The 25,997-nt window shown below is 30.5% G+C and overlaps 2 protein-coding genes across 2 annotated transcripts; both read right to left on the bottom strand.

The window, feature by feature from the left end:
- Window positions 1-1,332: 1,332 nt before the first annotated feature.
- LOC132945016 (uncharacterized) lies at window positions 1,333-5,946 on the bottom strand. Its single transcript, XM_061014621.1, has 8 exons — window positions 5,492-5,946; window positions 3,181-5,424; window positions 3,008-3,118; window positions 2,639-2,949; window positions 2,276-2,585; window positions 2,101-2,205; window positions 1,570-2,044; window positions 1,333-1,507 (listed from the first exon to the last, which is right to left on the bottom strand). The coding sequence occupies exons 1-8, from the start codon at window positions 5,577-5,579 to the stop codon at window positions 1,438-1,440; spliced, it is 3,714 nt and encodes a 1,237-aa protein (XP_060870604.1). The 5' UTR covers window positions 5,580-5,946; the 3' UTR covers window positions 1,333-1,437.
- Window positions 5,947-22,843: 16,897 nt separating this feature from the next.
- Window positions 22,844-25,934, bottom strand: LOC132945542 (uncharacterized). The gene is made up of 2 exons (XM_061015320.1): window positions 23,181-25,934; window positions 22,844-22,852 (listed from the first exon to the last, which is right to left on the bottom strand). Exons 1-2 carry the CDS (start codon window positions 25,932-25,934, stop codon window positions 22,844-22,846), a joined length of 2,763 nt encoding a protein of 920 aa, XP_060871303.1.
- Window positions 25,935-25,997: the final 63 nt, after the last annotated feature.

Raw genomic sequence — 25,997 nt, 5'->3', positions numbered from 1 at the left:
TATAATAATTCAAAACACAGAACAATATCTATGACACCCAGACAGGCTGATAACAATCCTTCTTCGGTAAAATTAAAGCAACGTCCGATTCTTAATGGAAAAATTAAATTTAACATTGGTGATAACGTCCGTATCAGTATATATAAAGGGGTATTTACAAAAGGTTATCTACCGAGCTGGTCCACAGAAATATTTAAATTAACCAAAATAAACAAGACATCCCCCACTACTTATCAACTACAAGATTATACAGGAAACCCGATTTTAGGTTGTTTCTACTCTGAAGAAATTCAAAAGACCAATCTCCCAAACGATTATTTAGTCGAGAAAATTATCCGTAGGAAGGGAAAACAGATGTTCGTAAAATGGCTAGGGTTTGATAATACGCACAATAGTTGGATAAATACGAGTGACATTAGAAAATAGCATCAGTCGAGCTCTAGGTATGAACGTGTTCGGATGTTCACAGGCTGGTGAAACGAGAAAATTTGTAACAAATCTCGAACAAACCATCAAATCATATTGTTTAAGACTAGATAAATTTGGAAATTTACTCGAGGAAAATCATAAGTCTATTCAAACACAAGAAGAACAAGTTGAAACACTTCAATTAACGTGTGATGTTATACAAGAGCACCTTATAAAAATCAAAGCATTGTTACAAAATATCAAAGAAAATACAGACAAGTTGAAACAAATTCCTGAAGTACTGTCATCCAAATAATAATTATGTCTACTGCCATCATTGATTTCCATTGCATTCTCGGGAGGGAAAATAAATACATGATAAAAGAAATGTCTATAGTAGATGTAGAAACATGGGCCACCCAACATTGGATTTTTAAAAATTCAAAATCAATACAGGATAACAAGAGTCGGAAAACTAACAAGTGGTTGGAGCGTAATTATCACAAACTATCTTTGGAATATGGGGATGTTGAGTATGAAGAACTAGGTAGAGTACTGAATTCGCTAAAGTTCAGTTTCATATACGTTAAAGGCGATCAGAAAAAACAACTTCTTTTAGAGTATATTCCTCACATCGGGATCATCAATATTGACGACATGGGGTGCCCTCCACTAGACCAAATATGTGATGAAGAAACTTTACCATGCTGTATTTTTCATATGGATTTCAATCCTAAACAATGTTCATTTTATAAAGTATTTAGCCTAAGAAAATGGTTTGTAAATAATTTGTAAAAATAAATATCATATTTATTTATTTTTTTATATCAATGAGTTATTTCTTTATACTATCCTATCCTATCCTATCCTATCCTAACTAGAATCAATTCAATAATAATAATAATAAATATAATATCCACATAATATCTACAGAGATATTTTACAAAATAAAAAAAAAAATAATAATAATATCTACAGTGATATTTTACAATATAAAAACAAATCATCTATAATAAATAAAAAAAAAAACTATCTGTCTAGCTCGGCTTCCGGAAGTTGTATTAATTCGGCTTCTGCTTGCTCTAGTGTTCTGGTGTCCCTATACAATTCAGAAATATTTAAAGTACAATAAATTAAAATATACAATTATTTCTAACTCACTCTATAGAGTAGTGACCGTGAGCCAAGGTATGTATTTGATCCTCAAGTATAACCCTCTTGTCATCGAAACTATTATAAGTTAATTTGATTGATTTAATAGTCTTCAATCGATGTTTGAACGACCGGATAGAGACATTCTCCGTCATCACATCCAAAGTTGTATCACCAAACAGACAGCGATAATGATCGTTGAAATTCATATGGTTTCTGACTACATGCCCGCGGATTCCTTTTGCCCTGATCTTCTCCTTGCCATTGATCTTATATGAATAAGACTTTGCTCTGAGCCCACAGAAATGCGTCATAACCTCTGAATTTGTTTCATCGGAAAACAAACCAGGGATTTTCTTTCGCTCGGCAATGTAACATGGATGATCTTGTGGTAAGTCTGATGTATCCATTCGATCGAGTAAATTGGAATTATTCTCCAGGTCTTTGTAAAAATCATCGGTTTGAATATAGTATACCAGTGAATCTAAAATTACAATATAAATTAATATATGAAAATTAGTATAGTTTGAAAACATTTACCTGTATCAGTATACATGAGCTCAATTTTATCCCTATAATGAGCATGCATAACGTTATAATGATAATCATACATGACGGTCTTGGAAATTTCCAACACTGCAAAACCTGGTGAAAATTAAAAAAATATTAAAATATGTTTGATAATAGTAAATTAGTTATATATATATATATTTACCTATATATATTGGCTTGTTAAACATGATAATTTTGTTTTCTAATGAGACAGCGTTGAGGGTTTCGTCATACGTAGTACAGTGTTTGAATATAGTAAGATTTATAAGTTTTTGCAAACGTTTTTCACTACAAACAAGCTCCATTTTAAAACGTTTCCTTAAAGATTCCATGGTTTTCCCAAAAACGGCATTGTTTAAGAGTTTGAAGAAATCCTTTTCAAAGTCATTCCTCGCTTTTTTCCGCATCTCAGTGTTTAATTCTATGTATTTTTTAAGCCAGTCCGACTGATTAAACTGCACAACTCTGTGAACCTACAATAAAACAAAATATGCAATAAATAAAATAAATAAAATAAATATGCTACTTTTTCCACAACGAGTCCATTGGCTATAGCCTGCTGCAGGTTCCGATAATGAATCACATAGTTTTTCTTTGATTCTAAAGTCGCCATAAGTTTTTTAACTTTTGAACCAGGTGGAATACTATTTTTCGGTAGGAATGGCAGATCATTATGCTTGTCGTGAAGTTCTTTTGGATATGATATATCGACCTCATACATCCGCCCGATTGGTGATCTATCGTTTAAATCATTTAACCCCTCTAGTTTCGGCTCAACCCACTTAAATCCTCCGTATGGCATGAATTGTGACATTGCGTAACCGTACAAGTTGTTACCTGCAATTTAAGTAATATAATAAATTTAATATTAAATTAAATATAACATTATACTCACAATCCTGATAAACAAGCCATGATTTTGGTTGTGTTGGATCATAATCTGGTGTCTTTTCATTATTCGCCTTTGCATATCTCATGCTCGCCTGGGTCAAGCCGCCACGAATTCCTATAATAAAAACAGATATTTTATCACATTATTTTTTTTTTTAATAAATAACCTGGCCTCACCTTTCTCGAACATTAACAAAATATCATAATCCGAAATCAGTTCAAGTTGTTGACCCGTGTATTTCAGCATACAGTCAAAACTAAATCCCGGTGCTGTGTAGTAAAATGATGGGTCCAGATGGTAAGTTCTTATACAGAGATCTCGGAAATTTTCAAACACATCAGTCAGCAGCAGCACGTCGATTTTTAAATAAAGATCAGAGTATTCCCCGAGTGTTTGACAGTTGAAATGATTCCAAACTGTATTTGCATGCTCAAAATCCTCATGTTTTATATGTGATTCGTCCAATGTACTGTAAAAATATTTTTTCGCCGGTAAACTGGTTTCTTCAAGCTTATCCCATTCATCTGTGTAGTCATACGGGTATACCCCCTTACGAGTAACTAGTGGTAAATCTTGTGTAGAAAAATGTTTTGCACTGTCTCTAAACTTTTCAAATCCTGGTGTAATTAAATTTTTTGAAAGTGTTGATAAACTGGAGGCCATAAATCTTAGTGTGTCGATAAATCTTAATGTGAAGAAGTTGCTAATGTATTTTGAAAACGTAATAAACTTTTCTTCGCTGTTTGGTATTACCGAGATAGAGTTTGTATCATACCCGAGGCGAGTGACAATAAAATGTGCATCATAATTTGATAAATTATGAAAAAATACTGGTACGAAGTTAGGTGTTTGAAGTTTAAGATTACACGTATTGCATAATGATTGTCTAAATTTCCCTGATAAATGACAATGATCAGCCACTTTATGATCTTCATGAGAAAATTTGGTTTTGCATAAATTACAAGTATTACATGTTTCATGTGTTCTCCGCTGTTCAATTGTGAAAATTATAGGGGTGTTTGTTTTGAGTAGTTTTTCAATTTTTTGACCTATATTCACAATACTATCTATAAAATGTCTCGCCACGTCTTTATTATTTTCATTTCCACGGTAAATTACAGGCGATGTCGGAATTCCGAATTTTTCAAGCAGTTCCACTGGTATTTCTTCATTTGCTTTAACCATAAACCCATAGCTCATGGGCGCGTGTTCTTGAAAAGCTGTTGTTTTTTCTCCAATTTTCTCATCACTTTTCTTTAGAATTGCTTCGAAATCCGCGTAAATTACTATAGGATGACGTTGCGTTTTATCCCATGCAGTAAACTCGAGTATTGATCCGGGTTCAGGTAACTGAGGTAGTATGGGCTTGTGTTCCCCACATATTAATTTATGTTGTTCAAGTCCTGCAACTCCGTTTAATTTATATTTGTATTGTTGTTTATCGAATGATGTAAAGCACCGTTTGCAGAAAATTAACTGCCCATTATGTTTGGTTTTTTGAGCGCTAATGAGTCTTGAAAAATTAGAGATGTAACTATAGTGAGTATTATCGTCCTGGTCTGAAATTAGTAAAAGATCAAAGTGATCGGGTTTTTCTTCATGTACTACTTTTAGTGGAAATACTTTATATTCCGGAAATTTTGGTGGTTGAAATTGTTTATCAATACCGTAAACATTGACAGAGACGTTTGGATTATTTTTTTCAAAAATTTTAACCTGATGTAGTGGTGTTGGAAATGATAGATTTGTAAAATTATATTTTTCTTGGTGTTTAAAATAATTATCACCAACACGATGTTTATTATTTCCTGTGACATGTTTTGCTAGGATCGCCCATTTGAAGCATTGTGAGTCTAAGTTCTGCGGATTAATCACAGCTTTTTTATTTTCTATTGCGCCTGGTAGTTGTATGTATGATGAGCCGCCTATAGGTTTATATTTATATACACCTAACATTAAACCGTCTATACATTGTAATGTGAAACCACTACCCTTGCTTGTATACTCGTCTTGCTCTTTCATTAATTTAGCGAATGCCTCTTCAACAATTTCCTGTACTCCGGTATCACAGAAAATCGCCTTAGCCGATGTTTTAAAAGCACGGTTTTCCGATGAATATTCCACATTCGGTATATTATATGTCGCCTCAAGCTTTAAATTAAACTTGATCGGATTTTTACTCGCAATTGATTTTAGTAAATCGACTAGTTCGGATTTAATCGAGTCAAGAAAGTAGATATAGTTTTGAATATTGTTGGTATTTTTCACGTAATACCAGGTAATTGTCTGATTTGATGATGTAGAGATTTGTGTAAATCCTGAAGACTTTACGAGATTTAAACGTAATTTTTTTAGCCTTACAGCCGACGTTGTATTTGCACTGGAGACACGTTTGCCATTAACGAGCGTAGTGTATGAATCTTTTATTTTAAAAAAAAAAACTAATTAGCTTATAGCACGCTTATAAAAAAAAAAAAAAATGCTAACCTTGAAAATCATAAAGTCCGAGATTCTCAACGGTGTCTAGAACTTCCAAGCATTCAGCGTCATTCACGTTACTCCAAAATTCGTCCATCGTGTTATCTCGTTCTGGTGATAAGCGATCATTTTGTTCGAACAGATCGATATCGTCTAGAACCTCCCAGCATTCATTCGCGTTACTCGTAAATTCGTCCCTCGCGTTATCTCGAATGGGTGATAAGCGGACGTTTTGTTTATCTCGTACAGTTGATACGCAATCTTTACGAACGGATGATGGACCAGGCTGTAAGTCTGGTACAAAAACGTGTGGCGCGATTTGTAGTATACCTGATAAAACATTTTAAATATAATAATAAATATTTAAAGTGGATACAAAAATACATACCATGAGCATTTTTCAAATGTTTATTGAGACTGGTCTTATAACTGAACGTAATACCACACCTAATACATGGGATACGCTCGGCGATGTGATTTTTTTCGTGTCTAGTTAGACTACGTTTCACCGTGAATTCCGAAGGACATTGTCGACATTTAAACATTTCGAGATGTGTTTTTCGGTGAGCGATCAAATTTGACTTGTATACGAATTTCAAAAAACATTGTTCGCATTTAAACATTTTAAAATAAATGAACAAGAAAAATTAAAACGTTATATGATAATTACGTGCGTTGTATTGACACAGAGCAATCGAGAGAGAGATATAGGTTAATATGGTACGACAAAATATCATCAACTACGGGGAGTAATGAATAGCGACTAGGAAATCGGCTTTGCAAATCCCCTATTATCATGGTTTAACTCTTTCCTAAGTCAAAGAATCCAATTTGTCAAATATAAAAATTTTATATCAACACCTATAAACGTAATTTCTGGAGTACCTCAAGGCGATCACCTTTCCCCTCTCCTATTTAATTTATTTATAAATGATGCTGTATCCTCCATTACACACTCCAACATTTTATTATTTGCCGACGATGCAAAAATTTACAAAGCTATTTCTTCCCCCGATGATATTAATCTTCTTCAAAGTGATTTAGCTTCATTTAACGAATGGTGTATTTCAAATAGTCTTTCATTAAATATTGATAAATTCCAAATTGTTACTTACTACAAAAAGCACAATCCCTTGCATTTTAATTACCATATATGTGACATTAACTTAAATCATTCGTCATTGTTTAAAGATTTAGGGATTTTATTTGATTCCAAGCTATTATTCAATGCTCATGTATCAGCGATTAAAAATAAAGCTTTAGCTGTATTTGGTATGATAAAAAGAAACTGTTCCGATTTTCGTGATCCAGTTACTTTAAAATGTCTATATACCTCACTAGTCCGCTCTTTATTAGAATACGCTCCATTAATTTGGGACCACAACAATGTAAGACATAATGATCAACTCGATAAAGTTCAAAATAAAGCTCTCAGATTTATAGGTCATAAATGTAATATTCAAAGAACTCCTCACTCTGGTTACGAAAATATTTTAAAATTATTAAACTTAGAACCTTTAAATGTACGTAGACACTTATCATACAACACCTTTCTCACCAAATTGCTAAATAACAAGATTGATGATTCATTTTTATTAAGTCAATTAAATTTCAAAGTCAAAAACCACTACACTCGCAACAATAATTTATTTTATATTCCTCATTCATCTAAAAAGTATACGTCATACGACCCCATAAATATTTTAATGTCTTCGGAAAATAGTAAATTATTTTAATAAACATTGAATGTATTTTATTATTATTACTATTATTATTATTATTATTATTATTATTATTATTTTTATTATTATAATCATTATTATTATTATTATTATTATTATTCCTATTATCTTATATATAAAAATGAATCGCAAAATGTGTTGGTAAGCGCATAACTCAACAACGCCCGGACCGATTTGGCTGAAATTTTTTTTTAACTGTTCTGAATTGCCAAGAGAAGGTTTTTATGAACGAACATTTTTAAAAAGTCTACCGAATAAGTAGAAAAAGTGCAAAAAATATTTATTGATGTCTGTGATTTGAACCCGATACCGTTAAAATATAAAAAATAAATTAAAACTATAATATTTTTTTGTTGCCATGGAAATGTGAAAGACAATATTTATTCAATTTAATTGTTTGAATAAAATATAAAAAAAAAATTACTGGGAAGACCTTAAAAAAATTTGTATTAAAAAAACATAATAATTTAATTTTGATATGCCTCCTATACGACGAAGCAATTTAGGTAGAATAACCCGAAATGCTACCAACCAAGCTAATTACCGATCTAACCAAAGTCCACAAGAACGTGACGACAGAAATGAACGTGAAAGAATTCGGATATCACAAACGCGTGAAGTGCGAACGCGAAATTCAACTAATAATCGCGCAAACTTGAATCGAGCTGCTTTTAGTTACGATGTGTCAATTGACTACAGTAACTACCAGTGTGTTGTTATTGGTTCTATGAACTCAGTTTGCTCATATTGTAAGGCTTTGAAATACAAAAACGAGGCTAATGGTTTGTGTTGAGCAAATGGTAAAGTGAAATTGATACCATTGGATCCACCACCAGAGCGTTGTACTCATCGGTTTCAGGAATAGGAACAGATTCCATACACTTTTTGACAAATATCCAACAATATAACAATTGCTTTCAAATGACTTCATTTGGGGCAACAAATGTAGTTCGTGAAAGTTTTATGCCAACTTTCAAGGTATGTATTATAGCAGTTAATCATAATTATTTGTTGATCATTTTTATATTATAGATTCAGTTTTAGTGACACCTTAATTATTTTGAAACACAATATAATTATTTGATGATTTAAATATTCATCGGTTTTAAATTTTTTATTCGATTCGTCTCAAAATGTACATTAAATTGTATTTATTCAATTTTGTTACAACTAAATTTTACATATGAGGTACATAATCATATTAAATATCATTTTGTCATTCAAATTAGGAGACAGATATAATTTTTAAGAACAAATATTATTTAAGTTTGAACACTGACAATCCATAAATTTATATAACATAGTTGCTTATTTATTTTATTTTATTTTATAGTGTTTGGTACAAACATAATATTTTTTTTAATTTACAGATGCAAGGACAAATATATCATAGATCAGGTTCACTATTACCAGTGTCAGATAGCAACTACAAATTCTTACAAATTTATTTTATGGGCAATTCAACACAAGAAATTGATATGCGTTGTGCAAACAACAATTTAGTAAAGAGGTATATTGTAGAACAAATGCAAACTTTATTTCATGAACACAATCAATTGATTATATTGTTTAAAACTGCACTGGATATGATGCCATCTGATAATTACAAAATTGTAATCAAAGCTGATAAAACACCTGCGGGTCAACATGCAAGACGTTTTAATGCACCAACCATTGATGAAGTTGCTGTCGTTGTAGTTGGAGAAAACTTGGAATCCCGTGATATTGTTTTACATCGTCGGAATGATCGATTACAACGTATAAATGAAACACACCACTCATATGATGCACTACAATATCCTATTATATTTGGGCAAGGTGAAGATGGCTATGATTTCTCAATAAAAATGATAAATCCAACTACAGGTAATTAAAATATTAGTTTAGCGATGGTGGTAATATATCAGTAACCATATTATGTATTTTTAATTTTATATTTAAATGTTGTAAAAACAAAATATATTTACAGGTTCTGAAACAAACAAAAAAGTCAGTTCAATGAACTATTATTCATACCGCCTAATGATTCGGGAAAATGAAGACAATCACATATTGAATGTCGGCGATTATATCACAAATATGTTGTTGACACGTATGTTAAAATTGAAACGGAGAGATTAACATTCATCAGGTTGAATCAGACCAAACTCCGATCTGAAGAGTATATTCACCTTCGAGATGCGGTTAATACCGATGGAAATGCACAGAATGTTGGTCGGATGATTATTCTTCCAGCAACATACATCGGAAGCCCAAGACATATGCACGAATATGCTCAAGATGCCATGTCGTATGTTCGTCATTATGGTACAGCGGATTTGTTCATCACATTTACATGCAATCCGCAATGGATAGAAATAAAGCAGGAGTTATTCCCTGGGCAATCACCCATTGATCGTCATGACATTACAGCCAGAGTCTTTAGACAAAAGTTGAAATCTTTAATGGATTTCATCGTGAAACATTATGTGTTTGGTGAGACACGCTGCTGGATGTATTCTGTGGAGTGGCAGAAACTAGGGTTGCCACATGCACACATTGTAACGCACTGTCCATTAGTTTATAGGTCTATGCAGACGACGCCATCGATAATATATATATATATATATATATTAAGAGAAAGAAAGAAGAAAGAATAACGAAGAGAGAAAAGAGAGAGAGAACATAAAGGGGATAACATTGACGTATGAAACTAATACTATATTTCCCCCACGTTCTCTTTTCTCTTTTACTCTATATCGTACCCCTGTCCTCTCTCTCTAAGCGCTGTCCATTTATAGGTCTATGGTCGTCTGTATCGACGATAACGACGGCGGCGGCGTGACTGCTGTGCAGGCGAATACTGGACTGGTGATAACTGGAAACTCACTGCTACGACGTTGTAATGTTGTATACACATTTAGATAGTCCTTATATATAAAAATAAAAGAACAGGCTTTTTATATGTTACAATTTTGTAACGGCACTATTTAATATTTTAACAATTATTTTCACAGAGTTTTTTTTATTTTTTTTTTGGAGAAGGAGGGGAGAGGGGGATTGTGTTTTTGCATTTTAAAGAGGTGCTGAAACAGGGACATTGAGGTTCACGGTGGAAATTTTAAATTTTATTTTTATTTATTAATAGTTGCCATTGGTTATAGTCTACAGTAGAAATTAGTATTTATTTATTATTGTATATTCGGGCAGATCAGGTACAAGCTTGCATCAAATCATATTATTTAACATTGCCTACCAAGGTGAAAGGGTTATGCTCTTTGTCCGCGATCCGACATAGTCGGAAGGTGGCTGAGTTGCACTTACTGCCGCAAGTTACACCCAAAAGAAGTTGAACAAACAACATTTTTTTAAGAGTTGCGATTTTTTACCGGCAACGAAGTGCACGGGTTCAGCTAGTTCTATATATTAATCGTTTCATCTATTATTATGTTATATTTTATTATTTTAAATTATATTATATTATTGTTATCTATACAAATATATTGTGAATTGGACTTTAGTCCATATTAATAAATAAATGAATAAATAAATAAATAAATAAAATACCGGAACGTACATAATATTATATATTATTTCTACAGTGTACGCATTAACATATGTACCTGTTTTTACCTTGTAGGAACTTACATATGTGGAGTAACTTGGGGTATTATAATGGCGCATGGGGCAAAAATCGCAAAATAAATTATTGTGTAGGTATATCTCACTGTATACCTAAGCAATTTAATAATATTGCTATCTAGTCAAACATTTTTGTTATTATGATTATGTTATAATGGCCAAACGTGATAAACATTTAGAATGTTCTCCTTTGGAAAATGGAAACTCAAATTATATTGTGTACCTACCTAATTAATTGTAATTTGTATCGTATTAACTGTAAGACGAGATCATGGTCCATTGTTGTATATTGTGTTGTAGTGCATCAAATACACACAAAGACATCAGTTTCCATCAGTGAGTCATAAATTAAAATTTTGTTTTATTTAACAATATAATTTTAAGTTTATACTTTTGACATAGGTACATTGTTATAGGTTTCTTAAGGATGAAACTAGACGAACAATTTGGATTGACTTCTTAAGTATAAAAGAAGTTGTTAAAGACTGTCATCGAATTTGTAGTTCACACTTTTCTCCAGATCATTTTACTTTTTAAAATAAACGGGAGATTTTAATAATAGGCGCCATTCCAAAAATGTAAATATTTGTCTTAATAATATTGATTCTAGTTATTTAAGTTATTTAAATATACTATTTTTATTGATTTATAGGAAAGAAGTGAAAGATGAAGTCGGAAGTTGTGAAACTTCCTTAAAACATGACGTGAATTTAATGAGTAACAGGTATTAAATTATTTTTTGCAGCTATATATACTAATCATTTTTACTTAATGTAAGTATTAAAAAACTGTTGAATGAAAACAACACACTCTGTATTATCTAGATTATAAGCAAATTATTCATACTGTAGTACAGCAGACGCTGAATAGGCATTTTATATTTCTATAGCATATTCGTTCTATGTAGTAGCCTGTAGGACGATTAGTCGTTGCTTTATATTACGCCTCGGAGCACTATAGTTATTCATATCAATATACAAATTATTATATTATTACATATATCCGATCTTATTTTTATTTACCTTTAGCTTCTGTATATCTGTATACTTCAACAGGTTATGGGCCCAGTAGTAAGGTATTTATAATAAAGTCGTGTATGTATAATACATTAATTATTGATACGAATCGCGTGTTTGTGTACAGCAATAATAATTCGCGAAGTATAGTGCAGTGTAGTGTAAGTGCATCGATCGTGTTAGATCTTCAACAATAACCATAGGCGCAATTTGGATAACTGATTTGGAGGGACTAGATTACTTATTACTTATCACCAGGACTCGGAACATTATGTGCTAAAAAACAATGAAATATGTGCATACGTATGCACTAATAAAACGCAAATATGCGGTATAATATGCATATATTATTTTATAAAAAATATATATTTTAAGGTATTATTATAAAAAAAAAAATATTTTTGAATCATAAATATTTTATTTATATTTTTTTTTTTGATGATTTGGAGCTGTTATACTAAATTTATTCACAGAATCTAATTTAAAAAAATTGAATTTATTGAATACAGCGATTATTAAATAATGTTAGGTATTAATTAGTATTCATCCAACATATTTACAACATCACACATTTTTTCATAGTATTTACAATAATAAAGTTCTGCATTGATGCAGGTACCCCAACGAGTTATGATTGGTTCTGAAAGTAAAGGGATCTCCGGTGCGTAATTTTTGGAAATTTTTATACGTGATGGTGCTTTTTTAAATATTTTTTTTACGTTGGCTACGATTTTATGAACAGTACCAAACTGATTTCGTACGTCCTCCAAAGCTCTATGGAGGTTTGTAAAAATAATTATTGAAATTGTAAATGTTGTCCTGATATTGACATTTCAAATTTTCAAATGAATCTCCACCAAGTACAAGTAAAAGGTATAATAAAGAATTTCAACCCATACAAGCACCTTACGTATTTAATTAATCTTATGTATATTATTTAAAACTATATAACTTATATTATTATAATTTAGTTATATAAATATCGTATTAATATCATATAAGTTATCGTATTTTATTTGCTATTGCAATTAAAAAAATATCTTAATTTTTTTTCACCATTCATATATTCAATACAAAGAAGCTTAAGTTTTTTTGCATCTTTACATATTTTGGTTTTTTTCGTGGTGGATCCAATGTCCCTAACTTTCTTAGTGCAATTTTTGTTTCGTCAGCGGCTATCTCCAGGCGCAATTTTTTTATTAGAGTCCAAATACTTGGATGATTATACCTAGAAATTTAAATTTTAAATATAGGTTACAATAATATAACGACAATAATCTTGTATAAATATTGTATGCCTAAGTACCAACTAAATTTGAAAACCTATGATTCCATCCTTCACATTGATTATTTGTCCGGTTACCATCACGTAAAGTTGTTTCCATAACATTCCATACCGATGGCGAATATAAAGCAGATATTTTACGTTGTTTACGTCCTATACGTTTAGTACTTCCAATATATATATTTTCAAAATATGTAACCAGTTCTTTGGCTTTGTCTGGCATGATATCTTTTAAATAAAGTAATCCTGAAAAAAATAAAAATATATAAGTACAATAGAACAATTAATTAATTTATAATTGTATGCATGTTAATTATCTTTTTCAATATCGTTGACAGGGAGAAAGGCAAGCCCGTCTAACATCGCACAAAATTTACTGAACGTCTCATCTTCTCTGTAATATGTTTCCAATCCCAGTTTTTGTACTTGCCGTTGTGTACTTTGACATAAATGATAAAAGCAACCCTGTATTTTAATATCATCTCCGAATGTGATTTTTATCGCATTTATAACGGCTTTTTCAAAATCACAATTTATAGTATTTGGATCCGGATACATTTCTAGTTCTTCACATTTTTCCATTATAATAGATAACATCTTTTCATATGTTGTTTGTGTTTTTTTTTCTAATATAATATAAATAGCTGTAATGAAAACATTATTTATTTATAGTCTTATGACATAAAGTTGTTGAAATATGTTGCGTGCGAGGGAAAAATTTCCATCCATATACCAGGTAGACGATTTAGTTAAATATCGAAGACCGTTATCAGTGGCAAATATAACAATTCGTTCTTCTGCCATTACACCATTGTCGTACAACAAAAATCTTGTTAAATTTGTATCACCAAGAGTACACACTCGGAATCAACTTCGAATACTAAATCAGCTAAACTAATTGGACTCACAGGATTATTATTTGATTTTTGTCGACGTAATCTTCGTTTTACAATTTCTTCCGGCGGTATTCGTGCTTCAACTTCTCGTGGTAAATTTGCAACTTCTCTGGCAAATACTTCAGCTGGTTTTACTTCATTCGTTTTAATGGTTTTTAGCATAATATCTAAACATTTTGTGACATCTACATCATTCTGATTACTTTTACATACCATCAAATGTTGTTTTGCTATACGTGGGTTGCTGTAATCTAATGTGGTTTGACAAATAACTGGACATTTTAAGCTATTTGACTTCACACATCGCCATGATATTTTTTCTTTTCCTTTATATTTTATAACGTACATATAGCCATTTAAACATGCCTTTAATCCCCCTTTATTTGAATTAATAATACTTCACAAGTATTATAGCACAATAAATATTATACAAGTCACACTGACACACTGCACAAAATAATTCTACGATAGTTAACGGTAAACTGCAATAATTGCAATCAATACTTTGCTTCTACACCGATGAAAGCAGATAATTTTAGATAAAATTGTCATCTTGTACTAATTTATTATGACCACTACGATATAGATTACAGATATGATGTACGTAATTGCTATGTAACACCGATAACTAAAGCCTATCGTTATTATACCTAATAGAGTATAGATATTATATTATGCAATGTAACATATTATTTTTACTATTATTATTTTATTACTATGTTATAAAGTATTATTAATGATTTAAAAATGAATATTTATCTAAAGAATAAATACAGAAAATTTTTTTAAAAAATCATGTAATTACAGATTTATAGATTTTTATGATTTTTTTTTTATTTGGATAATTCGTCCTATACATTGATTATTTTATCCCTGGATATTTTAACCTTGGATATTTTGACTTGGATATTTTAGTATAGGATATTTTGTCCTTGGATATTTTGTCCTAGATTCATGCATTATACCCCAGGTTACTCTACCTTTTTCTATCATGTAGGAACTAACAAAATATGTATTTTTTTACCATATTTTCCTAAGGATATAATTTAGTATTTATTTTAAATATAAAAATAACTTTCCCAGGTATTCACTATTAGTTGTTGTGTAAAGATTTAGTTAATATGTATTTTACAAACATAAAATAAAACTATACAATGAAGTGCATAAGCTCATCATAAAATTCCATTTAACATTAAAACTTGTTTTACTATTATTTACAACACAAGACCGTATTTCTAGGTTTTTAAAAGTTTAAAATATGATTGTAATATGTTCAAAAAAAAAACGATCAAAATTACTATAATAACTCGTTAGCTGTATTCAACTTTTGCTAATAAGCAAAATATTATCCGAGATGAGGTGTCGTAGGTTATACAGGGTGATTCATTAAGCGTAAAACACTCACTATCTCAAAAAGTATTAATGTTTTTGAAAATATTTTAGTTCATAGTTTCAAGTTGTCAAAAAAACAACGTTTTTATTAAAAAATTATATTTTTAAATATATTTTATCCTTATATTTTATTAAGTTTTTTATTTTTTGAATGACAGCATAGAGTTTTAATTTCATATTCCAAAGCAGAATATTTTTCTAAGTAATTTGATTCATAAAAATCGAATTTAGGGCCAGCAGTTTATGCGTTAAAAGTATTTAAAGTTTAGATTGGTGGAGTGGAGTGGAGTGATATGGGATTACTCCCAAAAATGTTTGATCACTACTCTGCTTGTCGCGGGCTTGGGATCAAAGAGTTCTATATCGAAAAATGTCAAAAATGGTTTTTTTATCGGTTCTGTAAAGGATTATTTTTCTCTATTTTTTAGTCTTGGAATCAATTTAATCCATCCCTTATTAAAAAAGTTACTAGAAACAAAAGGTTCTTTGTGAACCTTATCCAAACAACGTGTTGGATACATCGATAGAACATTTTGTTTTTAAATGTATATTTATATCAAAAAGAGTCATCTAATAAACCAAATAATTATTGGAAACAAAAAGTCTTATCGGAAATAAGTATATCCAATCATACAATAATTATCGTGCATCATTGTTATTGATATACGTCAAACAAACGTAAATAATATAAATAAATAGTCAGGTATCTTACTTTAAAGGTACATTTGTTGTATGTTCTTAAGACTTACCAAATATTGTTTGAAACAAAATGCGTTTCATTTTGAGCTAGCTTTAATAATTTATTCGTTCTTGACTTGAATGTTCTAGGTTTAGACATATTTGTTTGAAACAAATCTCTTTAGATAACTAAACTTTTGTGCTTTACTGCGTTTGTAGATAGGTAAATATAATTGTAAATATAATTAATGTAAAAAGTATTTCGATAATTTTTGACAATCATTGACCAGTACCAAGGAATAACAATGAACAAGTCTATGACTAAAATATATTAAAATTTAAAACCAATGATATTCATTTTTCATTATCAACTATCATGGTACCTATTACTGTACCTATTACTGTTAAAAATATGATCAGACGATGAGCCATTAGTTTATAACAACAATTAGATATATTATGTGAATATAATTTGAACACCACTCATTTTGAAAGATATTTACTATTTATACTTTCAAAATTTTTGTTATATTTCCCATGGTTAGTAAAACTATTAACGTGTTATTTTTAGACTTACCTAAAATTGAAAAGTTAATTAATGATTATTTGACGAGACATGAAGAAACAGGTATTTTAATATGATTTTGAGATACATAAATACCTACATAATATAATATTATATTATAGTTTTAAGAAGAAATAAACAATTGTAACACTACAACATTAACATAGAACCTTTTTTTAGATATGTATAGTCAAGATTTATATAATTTAACTTGGTATTAAATGCGAATGGTCATAATGTTATCACCTAACCTTCTTATTTGAACAAAATTGAAAATATCATACAATTTAGGATAGGTAATACACAATAATTGTTATGAAGTAGGTATATGACGTAATCACTAATCAAGTATTAAATTATAAACCAATAATGTTTCCTAATTAATGTTTTGTTATATTTATAAATAAATAATAAAGTTATTATATATACATATTTCATAGGTATGTAGTAAAATATTATTGTAAGTACGATTTTTACTAACTATGATAAATGTTTGTAATATGAATACTTATGTTCTAAACTAAAAATCACATTTATAGTATATTTAAACAAAAATTTTATACAACCATATTCAGAGTAAGTTAAATTATTTCTCAACTACTATAGGCTTATAGACTCTCAGCTGTTGTGGCTGTTGCAACAATATCTAAATAACCATTCTGTTTTAACTTTCAAATCAATATCAAAACACAATCATATCTAGGGACAAGGGTAGAGGAAATATAACCTCACTTATAAAACAAATTAAATCATTTTATTTCCTATTTTCTGTGCATTTTCCCTAACCTTCTTTTGAACAAACTATATAGCTCGAAGTGTGGAATTAAAACTATGAATTACAATAAAAAATATTAATTTGTTATATGTTTGAACTTTGAATATATTATATTGTTCTATATACTTTAGCTACACCAAGTAAGTATATTTTTAGAAATTAATGAAAAAGTAAAGTAGGATCCTACTAAAGGTATGATGTAATATTATAAATACGCCAGCAAAAGTTTTCGAATGATTTTTTCACGCTATCTGATTTATTGAGACTAATTATTATTTAAATCGAACGTTGTGTATTTTTCATTTTTCAATAAAAATTCATAACAATTGTAATTGCTACTTTCAGATATCTGTAAAAATACTCGATAACGTTATTTAGCCGCCGGACTTCTTAGTTGACCGACAGTCAGAGCGTGGGGCAATAAAACTTGATAAAATATTATTTAAGTGTAGCCGAGTCGGTCGACGCCTCTGGGTCGGCAGTAAGGACTTGTGCGACAGCTACCATAAATGTAATAATTTGTTACAATATGCAGTTACTTACTTAATGTATTAATTAATATTTTACCCCAAACATCCCATGATTAAAAGTGAAAGTTTTTTTTTTTTGGGGGGGGGGATTGACTTATGATAATAAAATATAATAAGTAGGGCTCGGATTTTAAAGCTTATTAAATAACAAAAAAACCACAAAATTGTTTTAAAAAAGCAAAAATGAAGCATATTTATTTTTTAAAAAAGCAAAAAAAAAGCATGACCAAAAATTCATGAATTAGTTACAACAATGAATAAAAATTGAAAAATTAATTTAAATTAAAAAAAAAATTCATTACTTTGTATCTGACAATATTTTCGTGTCTTTTAACAGCTTGCACATGTTTTTCTTTCCGTACATGCTGTTGTACATTATGTTATTTTTCATATGACACTTTTATTTCACAAAGTTTGCAATATAAAATCGATCGATCTGTTTGAAAAAATTCTTCATCAATTTCTAACACTAATTATTTTTAAAATGAATTTGTTTTAACCTTAGGTATTTTTTATAAATTACAAAACCTTTAAAACTTAAATTTTGAACTGGTCGATAACGATGTTATATAATATGTACTGAGCGTAGGTTCTACAGGCTATATGCTATATGCGATAATCTACAATAAAATCTATATTTATATTATACATAGATATAAAATCAAGCCGATAACAAAAACTATAATAATCCAATACAACCATTTAGTCCGTATTCCGGGTTTTCACATTTCTTATTAATTAAACAAACATTTTTTTAAGTGAAAACTCTCACTTCGAATTCCACAGTTAGATGAGTTAGAATTCCACACATAGTTCAGAATAACTGAAAAAAGCAAAAAAAGCATTTACATAAAAAAAAGCAGAAATAAAATGGTTTTTTTGGAATCAGAATTACGTGAAACAAATGTAAATGTAAAAATTAGATTTCTATTTTATAAAGAAGCATTTGCTTTAAAATTCGAGCCCTAATAATTATTAATGCTCCTAGCCTTGTCAGTTGTCCAACTCTCAGCATATATTATACATAACTGCTACACATATAACTGATAATATAAATGACTGAAATATCTCAAAAATAAGTGGTTGGAACAGCTAGATAAATAACAACTCTTACATAAAAGAAAACATAAAAATACATAAAGAACTAAAAGAAAATGATATCAACATAATCCAAATAATTTCAAGAGAAAATATATTAATAATCCAGAGAGGACATCCAAAAACGAAATAAATACAAAACTTAGTTACCTCATAAAATAACCAACTCCACCAGAAATATACAAAAATACTTTTTTTAGGTTATTTATTAAGTTTTGTATCAGATAGTTACTTAAAATATTTTGCGTATCTTGTTTAAATTATTTTTTGTAAAAAAGATGACCATATATTGAGTGAAAAATTTTAAATCAAGTATGCTATTTTATATTTATTATTTATCTATATTATAGATATTTTAGAGCATTAGATCTGTATATCTACCGTGTATCTCTACCTAATTTCAAACATCTATTACATACATTATGTGTGTCTATCAATTATCATATAATTATTGGTTGTAAATACTTACTATACTAATACATTAGTGTAATAACTTAGAAATAAGATAAATAAAAATACGACTCCTGTCGATAGTTATATTAAAATCAGATGTTAAAATAGTAAAATTAAGCTATTACCTTCCTCCAGGTGTTCGGAGGGCTCTCGAGATCGTGTATTCGAGAATTAGATCAAATACACCGTACAATGTAATTTTATGTAAAAAGCACATATAATGTATTAAATGCAATAAATATAAAATATTATATTAAATGTCTTACCTGATCCGCAGTTGTTTGTAGATAATACTGTAGGAGTTTTAGGTTTTAGATGAAACAAAGTAATACTTCAAATACAAAAATTGAATTAAAGAACGCACTGATTATTGCTCGCATAAGGAGTCCAGTTGTCGCTCGTTGAAATCGGTTTTTTGAGACTTGAGAGGTTGTTACTCTGATGGTTGGTGCTCATGCACTGGTTTAAGGGACGACACGGATATGCCGACCAAAGAGTGGTAGGTGGTTTTATCAAACGTTTTTGTATTTCCCCGAACTAGATTTCTCTTCGGCGGCAAAGACCTTTTTGTCGGTGACAATAGTTTTATTAGGGATGACCGATTTCTACGAACGACAGTCTGGCCGCTATTTATTATTCTGTAAGATTTTAGTTTATTTATTATAATGATGTGTGAGCATATCATTACATTAGTAACTAAAAATTAACCATACATGCTCAACGACAGTGGTTCATAAATCATAAACCATAACAGCCTCATCCATTTTTCATTCATTTCTTTTGCTGCGCATACATAATGGCCAGTGATCAATCTATGGTATATTTTATAATCAATGATAATATAACGTATATTATTCAATATAGGGGATGTAGATAAAACTCAAAATCTAAAACAAAAGTTTGGATGGACTTATGTCAAGCCACTTCATGAACGGGCAGCTATATAAGTTTGGTCATCTTATTTTTTTTTTGTAAATATTAACACATTTAGGACAGTGAAAGTGCTTGGATTTTCTTCAACAGTAGCTTTTCTGATAGGAAAGTGAATCTCGTTTGTACTTTGGGGGATCAAAAGTAAAACTTTCCTAGTAATTTTCTAACACGACGTGAAAAACAAAAGAAAATTTAAGGACAAACGGGAATTTTTACGCAAAATCTGTTTTCGAGAAAATCGATTTTGGTTTTTGGTACATCTAAAACAAATGACTGTAGGTACATGAAATTTTTACTGAATGTTTATATTAGCATTTTCTGTACACCATAACATTTTCCAAATATTTTGACTTCTTTTGAGCTGTTTACGGACATTTTCAGTTTCCATTTTTTTTAGTTTTTTTTTCTACAAATATCAATAAAATGTTATATGTTGGGTAAAAAAGCATGAAAATTTAATACAAGGATCCTACTATTGTTACAGTGAAATTTGTCATTATTCCTTAGTCACAGTTTTTATTTATAAGCATTTAAAGTTCAAATATTGACAAAATACGAAAAATTCACTAAAATTAGCAAATTATTTTGAATTGAGAATTCATAAAAACTTTTCTTTTTCAATCTAAGATTTGAAAATGTAATACAAGATTATCCATAAGTTTATCTACCTTTATCAAAAAAAAAATGTCTACAAGAAAGTCAAATTAATTATTTATGAGCGTTTGAAATTCATATTTTTACAACATTTGATATTCACTCGATTTCTCGTGTAACGATTTCTTATTTTGTTGTAATTAAAAAATGTACGACTGTAGATACTTGAAAATTTCACTGAATGTTTATATTAGCATTTTCTATACATGATAACATTTTGAAAATGATTTGACCCTTTTTGAGCTGTTTACGGACATTGTAAGTTCTCAATTTGCTTAGTTTTCTTTTTCTATAAATATAAATTAAATTTTATTTTTTGGGTAAAAAAGGGTGAAAATTTAATATAAGGCTTCTGATTTATCGTTCTAATGGCAGTTAAAAAATATTAAAAATGCATAGGCACATTTTATTTTTATAAGCATTTAAAGTTCAAATTTTTACAAAATGTATCAAATTTATAATTTAATAATTATTTTGTAGTTTAAAATTTATAAAATGTTTAACTTTTGTAGCTAAGGATTGAAAATTTTAAACAAGGTTCCACGTAAGTAGGTTATATATAAATTACTTTTTTCACAATAATATCATCAATTATAGTTGGTAATATCATAGGCTGACTGACCGTTTTCCCTCAGAATCGTTTTTCTCATACAATGATATTATATCATTGAACTCAAATTTAACACCATCCATTACAGTGACCCACTTGTAACCTACTGTACAGCAGAGCGACATCAACTTACCCACCTTTTTTAATAATTAATATTGTCAATAATTATATGATATTAAACGGGTAAATATTTGAATGATACGAGCTTAATAAAGTCTACTAATTTGATTATTTTTGTACTTAGTCATTTGCTCTCCTTATATATTCTCCTTTTCTATATTGTGTTTTGATTTTTTGGGTAGATCTCTACTTCTTATTTGAATGTATGTATTAGATTGTATTTCTTTGAGAGAATCAATAAAATATAAAAATTTGGATGTGATATAATAACATAAACTATTCAGCTTCGCGAGAAATGATTCACAACTATTTGTTGTACGATTAGATGTTGTCGAAAATTCAGCCTAAATATTAGGTAAATCAAAAAACATTTTTAAAAATTACTTTCCTCCGAATTTTGTTTTTTATAATTTGTATTTAAGCCAAGGCATTGTATTTTTTTCCACCAATTATGTCCTAGGCGAAAACGACAGCCTTTAATATTAATCTCTGGCCAAACTTGTTGTGCGGCATTATGTATAGATTTTTCAAAGTCAATTAAAATAAATTTTGGTGAAAATTATCTAATTATTAATACGCGACATTGGTGTGTTTAAATGCTCACAATAACTAATGGTGCACGATGTATGTTTCGGCTCAGTTTCAATTTGAATAAAAAAACTAATGAAATACTAGTGGACTGTATAATTGATTGATATATTTTATTAATAATACTTGAATAATAATTTTAAATAATAAACACTATTTTAATTGTTATAATAATGTGAATATTACATTACGTCGCGTACATTGACCGGCATTGTCACCGACGCGTCGTTGAGATCGAACTGACGACCCGTGCCTTAATATTAAAGGTGTTATTGCCCGATCCATAGCGATATCATAAATGATAATAATGGCTGCTATACATTATCGATAATAATATTGTACATTAAACATAGGGGCCACCTTGAAGGATAGTCTTCAACATGATATAATAAAATAATATTAAGGTCACGGTCTCTGAATGGAACAAAAATAAGTAAAAACATATTAAATTAATAACTAATAAATTTAGCCCACAATCAAAAAGATTATTGAAAATAATATAAAGTTTGCGTTAACTCACCATAATATAAATACAAAATTAAAATTATTAGTTAAATAATATACTAAAAATAATATACATAATAAATAATTCGTTAATTCAACATAATATAAATCCAAATTACAATAATTAATTGAAAAATACCCTAATAATACATTTTTTTTTTTTTTTTTTACAACTTTTTATTTTTTTTTGACTTGATTCATCGTTATCTTGTATTGGCAATAGGCATAATAGCCTCACCGCTCTCTTCCTCAGCCCACTTGGAGTATTGACCGTTGCGACTCGTACGACGCCGTCACTGCCCGGAAATACTTCGCTCACGCGTCCCAGGTGCCATTGTAACGGGGGCAAATTTTGGTCTTTTATCAAAACCATGGAACCAATTTTTAAAACGGAATTATCTGGCTTATTCCATTTGGAACGTTCCTGGAGTTGACTTAGATACTCTAAGCTCCAACGTCTCCAAATTTGATGCGTAATGTGTTGTACCTTTTGCCACCGTGACAACAAATTATTGGTTAAGTTATTTATTTCTTGTTCCGGCAACGCTGAGAGTGAGTCTCCTATTAAAAAATGGCCAGGAGTAAGGACGGATAAATCAAAAGGATCAGTAGATAACGGGGTAAGTGGTCGTGAATTTAGACACGCTTCAATCTGTACTATTAGCGTATAGAACTCATCGTAGGTCATTTTTACGGATCCTATACTGCGATTTAAATGTTTTTTAATGCTGTGAACCGCCGCCTCCCACAGTCCGCCGAAATGAGGGGCCCGTGGAGGAATGAAATGCCATGTCATTTCATTATTGGTCATAAATTGATTAATCCGTATTTTGTGGTCTTCCACCGACATTAATTGTTTTAATTCGTTAAATTTATTGTTCGCACCTACGAAGCAAGTGGCGTTATCGGAATATATATTTTTACATAAACCTCGGCGGGATATGAATCTTTTTAAAGCAGCGATAAATGCATCTGTGCTTAAATCACACACTAGTTCTAAATGTACAGCCTTCGTCGCGAAACATACGAACACGCATATATATGCTTTTTGAGCTGCGGCATTTCGTCGATTACTGCATTTCAATAGAAACGGTCCTGCGTAATCTACCCCACAATTTTCGAAACATCTACTCGCCCGATCGACTCGAAATTTGGGTAAATTACCCATTAAAGGTGACACATTTTTCGGTCGTGCTCTAAAACATTTTACGCATTGATGTACGACTTTTCGCGCACATCTCCGCCCATTGAGTGGCCAATATTTTAATCGCACCGTTGCAAGTGTAGCATGAGGACCAGCGTGCATTAACCTTTCGTGTTCGCGTAACATAATTAATTTCGAAAAGTTTGTCTCCTTAGGTATAATAATTGGAAATCGTTGATCTGTATCAATAAGTGTCGCGTTGGTTAGTCTACCGCCCACGCGCACGATTCCATCATCGTCTATGAACGGGTTTAATTTATATATATTACTACTCAACGACACATAGTGTTTGCTTTTTAAATCTTTAATTTCCGAGGAAAAATATGTGCCCTGTAATAGTTTAATTATTGATTTTATTGCAGTTAATACCTCGTCTGTATTAAGCGGGCCGGTAATTCGCGGAATATTATTACGTTTTGATAATGAGTTGTTTTTGTATCGTAATAAGTACGCAACGACGTGCGATAATTTGTTCAGCGTCGAGTACTTATCAATGTCAAACGACGCGCCCACCTTTGTAGTACACACTATAATAGGCGTAATCTTTTCTTCATTTTTGATATCATTTATATGTGCGGAACCTTCTATATATGCTGTTGAATGTTTAAATTCATTATTTTTTAACCATACCGGACCATGCCACCAAAGCGTATTGATTTTTAATTCGTTCGGCGTACACCCTCGTGACAATACATCAGCTGGATTGTCGTTCGATTTCACATGTCCCCACTCCAAACTATTAGTTAATGTTTGGATTTCACTGACACGATTCGCAACGAATGTTTTCCACCTGCCTGAATCTGCAGCTAACCAAGCTAAGGTGACAGTGGAATCTGTCCAAAAATATCTTTTTGACACACTTATATTAAGTGCTGGTATAACTGTGGACATTAGACGTGATAAAAGTAGCGCCGCGCATAGCTCTAATCTAGGAATAGAAATTACCTTTATTGGCGTAATACGAGATTTGGCACACACTAATTGACATGTAATATTACCGTCCTTATCTGACGTACGCATGTATATACAGGCGCCATACGCCTTCATGGACGCATCTGCGAACCCGTGTATCTCAATTTGTTTATCATTATTGGATCCAAGCCAACGTGGTATATTAAAAGTATTTAATTCATTTAAACAATCGATATACCCGTTCCACACCGATTGCATGTGTGGTGGAATTTGACTATCCCATTCAATTTTCTCACGCCATAAATCTTGTAGTAATTTTTTGCCCACTAATATTACTGGACCTACTAGACCTAATGGGTCGAATAATGTTGCTAGTCCAGCAATAACATCTCTTTTGGTTACCTCAATGTTTATTTTCGGTGGTTGAACAACGTAAGTGTAATGATCACTGTTTGGTTCCCAATACAAACCCAAGGTCTTCACACTTTCCTTATCCATTGATACTGACGATGCTTCGTTTTCATTTGTGTCCGGGATTAGGTTTTTATGATTTGCTGTCCATTTAGATAATTCAAATCCTGCCTTATGCATAGTTGAAATCAGTTCACTACGTAATTGTATTGCTTCCGTTAACGTATCGGCTCCGGTAAGACAATCGTCTACACAGAAATCGTTTTTTATAATTTCTTTTAATTTTACGTTGACGGCGTCCTCAGCAACGCGGTTAACACAACTTACTGCCAAAAATCCTGCAGGTGCTAAACCGTATGTTACAGTACACAACTTATACATTTTTATTTCATCATTTTGATCAGATCTCCACAATATGCGTTGATAATCGCGATCTTCTTTGTGTATTAATACCTGTCGATACATTTTTGTTATATCGACCGAGAACGCATATCTATGTGTTCTAAACCGAATGACGATTTCTAACAA

The sequence above is a fragment of the Metopolophium dirhodum genome, chromosome 5 (genome assembly GCF_019925205.1).
Source record: "Metopolophium dirhodum isolate CAU chromosome 5, ASM1992520v1, whole genome shotgun sequence".
Classification (NCBI taxonomy): domain Eukaryota; kingdom Metazoa; phylum Arthropoda; class Insecta; order Hemiptera; family Aphididae; genus Metopolophium; species Metopolophium dirhodum.
The sequence above is the reverse complement of the archived record's forward strand: the minus strand, read 5'-3'. Positions and strand labels throughout refer to the sequence as shown.

Excerpts from the sequence above, each read along its gene's own strand:
- LOC132945016 (XM_061014621.1), bottom strand. The coding sequence starts at position 5,579 with ATGGACGAATTTTGGAGTAACGTGAATGACGCTGAATGCTTGGAAGTT. Across the intron at positions 3,119-3,180 it reads TTTGTTAATGTTCGAGAAAG|GAATTCGTGGCGGCTTGACC; the intron begins GTGAGGCCAGGT and ends TTTTTATTATAG. Across the intron at positions 2,206-2,275 it reads TAACAAGCCAATATATATAG|GTTTTGCAGTGTTGGAAATT; the intron begins GTAAATATATAT and ends AATTTTCACCAG.
- LOC132945542 (XM_061015320.1), bottom strand. The coding sequence starts at position 25,934 with ATGTATCGACAGGTATTAATACACAAAGAAGATCGCGATTATCAACGC.